Source organism: Solanum tuberosum, unplaced genomic scaffold, assembly GCF_000226075.1.
Source record: "Solanum tuberosum cultivar DM 1-3 516 R44 unplaced genomic scaffold, SolTub_3.0 scf00305, whole genome shotgun sequence".
NCBI classification, from domain to species: domain Eukaryota; kingdom Viridiplantae; phylum Streptophyta; class Magnoliopsida; order Solanales; family Solanaceae; genus Solanum; species Solanum tuberosum.
In genome coordinates this window covers 689,470-698,462 of record NW_006239229.1, presented here as the reverse complement: position 1 = coordinate 698,462, position 8,993 = coordinate 689,470, and the positions used below count along the sequence as shown (strand labels likewise).

General features: G+C 35.5%; 1 protein-coding gene across 1 annotated transcript; it reads right to left on the bottom strand.

The window, feature by feature from the left end:
- Nucleotides 1-4,001: 4,001 nt before the first annotated feature.
- On the bottom strand, nt 4,002-8,087 carry LOC102605241 (putative late blight resistance protein homolog R1A-3). The gene is made up of 3 exons (XM_006359728.2): nt 7,516-8,087; nt 4,808-7,050; nt 4,002-4,443 (listed from the first exon to the last, which is right to left on the bottom strand). The coding sequence occupies exons 1-2, from the start codon at nt 7,951-7,953 to the stop codon at nt 4,828-4,830; spliced, it is 2,661 nt and encodes an 886-aa protein (XP_006359790.1). The 5' UTR covers nt 7,954-8,087; the 3' UTR covers nt 4,002-4,443; nt 4,808-4,827.
- Between the last annotated feature and the right edge of the window lie 906 nt (nt 8,088-8,993).

The window sequence follows — 8,993 nt, the reverse complement described above, 5'->3', positions numbered from 1 at the left end:
TGTGTTGTGTCTCCAGGATGAACCACCTGATGTGATGTGTCAATCTCTAGTGCATTTGGTGTAACTGCAACAACTTCACTCCTATTCTCTACAATTGGAGAATCAATCACCATATCCGTTTCATCATCCAGAAAGCTCGATGACATGATAACACTATTGTGCAAATCATCTGTGGAGTGAGTTTGAAAAGGAAAAATTGTTTCAACAAAGGTCACGTCCCTACTGATAAAAAATGTTTTATGTTCAAGATCATATAGCCTATATCCTTTCTGTGTTGTTCCATATCCCATCAAAACTGATCTTGTAGACCTTGGACCAAATTTGTCTACCTTATGTGGAATAGTGGCATGGCATAAACACCCTATGATCCTCATATAAGATAAATCAGGTTGTTTCCCAAACATTACTTCAAAAGGAGAGACATTATGTAATACAGATAGAGGAATTCTATTTATGATGTGTACAGCTGCTAATATGCACTCTCCCCAGAATTTGATAGGTAAGTGTCCCTGGAACCTGATTGCTCTAGCTGTTTCAAGGATGTGCCTGTGTTTCCTTTCTACCACACCATTCTGCTGAGGAGTGTGTGGACAGGAACTTTGATGTATAATCCCATGACTCTTGAATAATTCATCACATTGAGAGTTAAAGAACTCTCCTCCATTGTCTGATCTAACCATTTTAATTTGCAAATTAAATTGTGTTCTAATCATCAGGATAAACTGTTTTAGCACTGTGGAAACATCTGATTTAAGATGTAGTAAGAATACCCAAGTCCATCTCGAATGATCATTAACCAATGTAAGGAAAAACTTCATGTTATTATATGTGGTTGCTTTATAAGGTCCCCATACATCCAAATGAACCAAATCAAAACATCTAGTACTTCTACTACTGCATGATCGAAAAGGCAATCTGATTTGTCTAGCTAGTGGACATACATCACAATGAGTCATAGTTGGACTCTTATTGAGCTTAAGCATACTAATTTTTCTAATCACATTCATAGGCACATGCCCTAATCTCTTATGCCAAGTGACATCATTCTCACATCCTTTTGCTGTTACTAACGAACTTGCTCCTTGTTGTGTTTGAACTGGATTTCGAGGCCTCAGTAGATATAATCCATCTTCCTCTTTACCAATCTCATTCACTTTCCCAGTGAAGAGATCCTGAAGGATAAAGAAATCAGGGAAAAATACAACACAACAATTCAACTCCCTAGTCAACTTAGACACTGATAAGAGATTAAATTTAAATTCTGGCACACAAAGTACATCCTCAATAACTTCACCTTCTGTTAGTTGAGAACTTCCTGAGTGTGTAATAGTTGCTGAGTCACCTGTAGCTATTTGAACTTTTCCTGGATTCACTGTGGAATCACGATTCAGTAGTGTTTTAGAACTAACCATATGATTGGTTGCCCCACTATCTACTATCCAATTGAAACAACATCTAACAACATCATTACAAGAGGAAGTACCTGCAAATATACCTGTCATATTTGCACTAGACTCATTTGTGTTGGATTTATTTAGCATCTGCAATATTTGATTGTACTGATTTGGTGTGAAGTGGGGAACAGGTCCATCTCCACTACTTGCACCTCCAGGCCTCTGCAATGCTTGCATCTGTGGAGTATGATAACAATTATCTCTTATGCCTTGTCTTGAAGTCTATGTGATGCTTGTGTCATGTTAACCCTTTTCTTCCCTTTCCAATCTGGAGGATAACCAATCAGCTGAAAACAAATTTCCTTGGTGTGACCTTGCATATTACAGTGAGTGCAATGTTTCAGTTTGTTACAATCGTCCCTAGTGTGTCCTTTCATATCACAATGATCGCAATAAGGACCACGTCGTTGAACTTGTCCATGACCTCTTCCTCCCCTACCTCTGGAACCTGGTCCTCCAAAGGTGTAACCACCATATCTACTAGTGAGTAAGGCAGTGGGATCAATGCTTTCCCCTCCTCCATAAAACTCACCACTCAATGCTCTTTGACTCTTATCTTGCACAATCATAGCATAGCACTGATTCACACTAGGTGGTGGATTCATCATAAGGATCTGGCTTCTAGCCTGACCATAACTATCACTTAATCCCATGAGGAATTGCAGTAATTGTTGCCTACCCATACTATCCACATATTCCTTCGATTTTGTACATTCACAGGAAGAAGAAGGCACTATCGATTCAAACTCATCCCATTGGTCTTTTAATCTCGAGTGATATACAGAAACTACCTTGAGTGAGTGTGACGATGGCTTTGTGAAGATGAAAAACTCTGGACATGTTCACTTTATCAAATCGTTCCTTCAGATTGGACCATACCAAGGCCGCATTCGAACGAAACAGGATTCCACTCACGAGCTCCTTGCTAACATTGCTCACGATCCACGGAATAACCATAGCGTTACACCTATCCCATTGCTTTTTTTTCGATATCATTGTTGAAATCATCTCTCTGGATGCTGCCGTCAATGAACCCCAATTTGTTCTTCGTTAAAAAATTCAATTTCATTGCACGACTCCACAAGGTATAGTTCTCCATTCTGACGAGCTGAATTCCACTCTGCACAGCTCCTGGTACGTCGGAAGAAGAAAGATATAAAGGATGATCATGATCGATCTTCTTCGCCATGATTTTGCAACTTGTAGCTACTAAAAAAAAAACTGGATCTAAAACAGTGATTGCTTTGATACCATGTTAAACTGCTCAATGATCACACATTCAAAGATGAACTATTGGGAAAACTGATCTCTTCATTTCATATCAAAAGAGTATATAACTCTGTACACAACTCCACAACAAGACTTACAAAAACTCTGCTAAGCTAATGAATACATATAATATATATACACACACTAACCGACCTAATTAGAATGGAAAATATCTTCTATTGCTAACAACCTTCTAACTAACTTTCACGTTAAATCTAACTCCCCAAGTTAACTGACTAACAGTGACCACATAGCTGACTTGTTCCATTAGTCTGTTCCAACTCAACTGTTTGCAATCTCCTTATTATATTCACTAATAATAACCACTTTAAGAGACTAGCAAAAACGTTTTTGCTTCTCTCAATAGTAATATAAATTATTAAAAGGCAAATAATTTTTTCCTTGTAGAATATCTTTTTAAATTCTTGATTAATTAATCAGGCATAGTAGGGGACTAAGACTTATTATATGAGGCTTCTTATTATGATATTAATTTGTAAGTGAAAGAATTATCATATAATAATAAATTACAAATTATTCCATTAAAAATATTTATTTTCACTCCTTAATTTAAATTGGAAATCTACCATTACATCTTATTTAACTCCTCATGTTAGAATTAGTGACACCAATTAATTAAATCAAATTTTCTGAATAATTTAATTTATTGACTAATTTAATCCTTTATTATTATACTTAACTTATTTCGCATGACGGATATAAAATCCACCTGCAGGATTTTCATGTGAAAACTTATAAGTATCCATAAAAGGGTGTCTTCTATCTCAAGTCTGAGACATGGTTCTATCAACTAATTATTATCTCACTAATGTGATTTGTCATTAGCCAATCTATTGGGAATATATTGACTCATAATATAGTCTCACATTTTAATAGATTAAAATAATAAATCAAACCACATAGATCATAATAATTATATCAAGATTAAGAGTATAAGTACACGTAATGGACTAGAGAAGTTGTTTATAAATATTCAGAACATAAACAAACATCTCTAATTGGTCCATTCAATACACATGGAATGTACTAGCACAAGAAGTTGAAATTTAACCATACTCATAATTAAGATCGAATTATCTTTAATCTTGTGCTACAATCATCAAGATGTTTGTCCAACTTCATCTTTGATTGTGAATATTTAATTTATGACGTATAAGAACCGACAATTTTAATCTTCCGCATATGAGTTAAATAACTCCATATGCAAAAATCGTCTACTATATAAGCAATGGAGACACATATTAACACAATGATCTATTTAAATAAAGACTTTATTATATTTAACTAAAATGAAATAAATAGTCTTTACAAGGGATTACATAAAATACTATAACTCAACCACATGATTAATAGTATATCCCACCAAGAGTGACCTCCAATTTGACCTGGTGAAGGTATAGGAGAAAGTATTTTCATAATACTTCCCTCCAAGCCTCCAAACGAAACAATATCCAAGCCTAGAACCTCCCCATACATATAATTTCTTACAATATTACACAGCTCTGAAGCCAAAGACCACAGAATAGATGAATGCAAAATACATTGTTCTTACAGATTACATACCACAAAATGAAGAACATACAAACTATGGCCACAATCAAGATGACAACAACCATGAAAGACGGACATCCACTCAAGAATTATGAAAACAATTGATAGCTAGGGTACCAGCTCTCATGCAGTGTGATTCATTGAGGACCTGCACAAATCACAATAATCAGAGGCCGGAAGGGCTATGCAGCATGATGACTAATACTCCCTCTGTCCAACAATAGTTGTCTACTATTGACTTGACACAGAGATTCAAAAGCATTAAATGATGAGTGATTTTATCAAATCACCCTTATTAAATATAAGTCATCTAAACATTGAAAAATGAATAGGTTTTAATAGCAAGGGTAAAATAGACACAATTATTCATTGATTTTATAAACTGGACAAGTATTGTTGGATATCTCAAAATAGTATAGTGGACAAGTAAAGATGGACGAAGGGAGTACTACTTTGAATGTCAAAAAAGATTGTGATTTGTCAGTTCTGCAATCTTATTATATGAAACTGACCTGTGAAGGAGTGCACACAATCAGAGATCAGGAGGGAATATGGAAAGCTTGAAGGCAATGTTTTTAGTCCCTTGTTGAGTTTGATTGTCTTTTTTGGCTTGTATTTGACGTGCAGATATTGCTGCTGTTTTGGTGGAATTTTGCAACATCATGACTTGGAAACTGCGTATATCAGCTAGGGCGATGGGGACTTCCTTAAGGTAATCACAGCAGATGAGAACAAGATGCTTAAGTCTTGGAAAGTCATCAGCTGATGCTTTCCAAGTAACTAAGTTTGTCCTTTCAATCCACAACACCAGTAGGGAACAAAAACCACCAGTAGACTCCCAGGACTCTCCCGTAAACCCATTTTCTTTCATCTTCAGGACTTCAAGGTGTTCCAACTGACCCAATATAGACATATCTTTCCACTCCAACCAGGTGTCTAATAAAGTCAGCTTCCTCAACTTTGTTGGAAATATGTATGCAGGTGGAAGGCGTAACTTTCCTGTTTGAATGCTACTATCATTTATCAGCTTCAAGTTTTCAAGGTATTCTAGCCTCTTCACATTTTTTAACGACACAGCAGACTTATTATCAAGAAGCACAGCTATTTTCCCACGGATGCCCAGCTTTTTCAGGTTTGGAGTCCTTGCAAACACTTCTTCAGTGCAGCTTTCGGGAGCTATTGTGGAGAGAGTTTGCAGGCTTTGATTTACCAATGTAACTTTACTATTTTTTGGAGCAACAGGGACAGGCAATTTAGCAGAAGAGTTAGTGTGCAGATGCCTTAGTCGTTCCATATTCCATATATTTGCTTGAATATCAAGAGTGCGTTGTTGCGTGTTAATTATGATGGTTTGGATGTTCCAAAGTTCTCCCATGAGTTTAGGAAGAATCTTGATTGAGTCAGATGAAAAAGCAACATACCTCAAATGATATAACTGGTAAAACTCCTTGGAAAAGCGACTGAAGTTGATGGATTCTACATCCAAAACTCTTAGCAACGGAAAGCCTTTTGGTATGGTTGGGATGTCAGCAGATGGCATCTCAATCTTTTTTGAAGAAAAAGATAAGAATGACCTCACATGTTCAGCTGAAGGTTTCGTAGAGATAAAATCCAAAACTGAGGAATGAATGCATAAGCGACGGTACGTGGATAGTTCTCGTTTTCCAGGAAAATATTGCTCAGATCCTAGCTTTATTTCTTGGAAAAGATTTTCTTCCTTCATAGCTTCTTGCCTGCAAAACTCGTGCAACATGTCATGAAGACGACATGTTTTGATTTGACCATCAGACGTTCTTTCCATTACCATCACTAGATTCCTGTTGATGAGATCATTCAAGTTGTCCTCTCCTTTACACTCAAGAGATAAGTGGCCTTTATACTGTATGAAACCTTCTGCAATCCACAAACGGATTAACTTCCAAGCAGGGATTTGAAAGCCTCCGGGAAATGCACTACAATATAAAAAGCACGCTTTCAAGTCGTAAGGTAAACGATCATAACTCATTTGCACCAGTTTGTTACAATTCTCAGGGTGGTCTCTATTTATGAGGTGTTCACTCACACTATCATCCACTTGTTTCCACTCTCTTGGTGTCTTGCCTTTCCCTATTAGTGCTCCTGCGATAACAACAATCGCAAGGGGTAGTCCCTTACATTTTTTTGCTATGCTCTTCCCAGATGGTACCACCAATTCAGGAGGACATTTATCCTTGTGAAAAACCTTCTTCTCCAGTAATATCCAACTTTCATCTTCACTCAGAAATTTTAAATCATGAGGTATGGGAGTGCATTGTTTAGCCACTTTGGAATCTCGAGTGGTCAACAATACTCGATTCGGTTTGTTGTTATTTGGGAAAGCTATCTTGATACGTTCCCAAGCTTCATCCGACCATACATCATCCAAGACAACCAAGTATTTTCCTCCCTTTCCCAAGAATTCTTGTATTTCATCAGCCAAATCCTCCTCACACATCCCATGATATTGTTTCGTATTTCGAGTGAATTTGCTGATGATGTTGAGAAATAATTCTCTTCTCCTGTATGATTGAGATACATAAACCCAAATACGAGTAAAAAATTCATACCCGATTTTAGGATGCTTGTATATTTTATTTGCTAGGGTCGTTTTGCCGAGACCAGGCATACCAACAACTGGAACAACTTCTAGACGATTTGATTCTCCAAGAAGGCGTTTGATTACAATATCTGCTTCTTCGTCAAATCCAACCACATCATCTTCCTCTACCACTGGAGGCTTTAGATTAATACAGCCAAGATAAATATTAGATATGTGAACAAGTAAGAGCTAAAAAAGCACAGATAGAAGAGTGACATTTATCAAGAATGGTACATACATACATACATGTACTCTCAATAAAGGCACTATACATAAACATGTCATGTAACTTGTCTTCGACAACTAATAGACACTTAAACTTATATAAAGTCAAACAAATAGACTCATGCATATTACGTGGCGTCCTACATAGCAATTCACATCCTATGTGGCGTCCTACATGTATTATGCTACATAAGACGTGTGTCTACTTATTCAATTTTATATAAGTTTAAGTGTCTACTAGTGTAGACCTAAAGTTGGAGGATACAAATGCGAGCTGAAACCAAGTTAAACGACACAATTATATTGATCTTTGCAACTAGATTGCTCACTTTCCCATTTCCCCAATTTAAAAAAAAAAGAGTGTTAAGAATGTGATACCTTTCTTTCTTCGAAACCTCTGGCAGATGAATCATCATCTTGAAGGGCCTGAAGTCCAATGGCATCATTCTGTCTGATCTCTTTGACTTTGTTTCGTATAGCTTTGATCTCACCAGCTACCTCCCTGACTCTTTTATAATGGGGAAGGTCTAATACTCTGGTCATACCCTTATCCTTGTGTAGCTTAGCTTCAATCACAAATTTATCAATAGCATCTTCAGCAGAGTTAACCACTGTTCTGATTTTCTTGACGAGTTCTCTCAGAACTTCGTTCTCGTTGATGTGGCACTTGGCAGCTTGCTTAAGAAAGGCGTTGAAATCATTTAGATCTTGAAGTAGACTCTCAGCAGCCTCTTTAACTCCACTAATTAGCTCTGCGTTGTCCCGCAGCAGCTGCATCAAGTTCTCAACGAGAAATTCTACTGCTACGTTCGCCATTTTTTCTGATTCTTCCAACTAAGAACAGAGGCTTCAATTGCTAAATATGAAATGCAAGTGATGGGTGTTGACTCCACTCAAGTCTTTCTTTTCTAGTCTTCCTATTTATTTCCCCAAGCAGCTTAGGAGTTAGGACAGTACAATAATTGAAAGTTTATGCCTTTTCAATGGCCACTTATTTTTTGCTTCGAACATCCATTAAGAAAATAATAGTTTAATTGATGTCATAAGTTTATCATTTTATTTATATTACTTAATATAATTTCAAAATAAATTTACTCATTAAAAAAGTTTATAACTTTTAAAAATATTAGTTCTCTCGATAAATTGAGGATATAATAAATAAAAAATATTATATTTTCTTCGTTGTTAAAAAGGAACAAAATGAGTATCACTTTTCTAGTCTCCTACCCAGTCATCATACTATTTCGACTCATATTAAATAGACATTTTATTAAAAGTATTTGCTATGTATTATTACTTGATCGCTTATTAAAATTAAGATAGAATTCAACAATTGTTGCAGAGGATATAAATATGAATATGAAAAAAAAAAAAGTAACCACCTGGAGAGTCATTTTTTCATTTTTAAGTGGAATGTTCATTATCATAATAAGTAGTCGATTAGGAGAATTGCTATTAAATTCTTTCTATTTTACCCCTACAATTAATATGGATCTAAGAATTTCTTTTTCAAGAGTCTAATTAATGCGAACAAAAGATAAAATAGTAAAATTGATCAATCTATTAATAATTTTTTATTACCGTGTAAAATAGAAAGTGTCTACTCCCTCGGTTCCTATATATATGTTTGTTAATATTCGTCATTTCACAAAACCAATACATAGATAACAATATTCTTCTTATTTTACCCTTAAGAGTTATTAACCTTAAAAGTATGACTTTGATCAACATATGAAAACTAAATGATTAATTCATGTTTATTGACCAATTTAATTAATCAAAATAAACTAATTATATACATTTATTAAAAACTTAACTTTAAGAGAATACAAAATAAAGATACAATGAAAAACTTA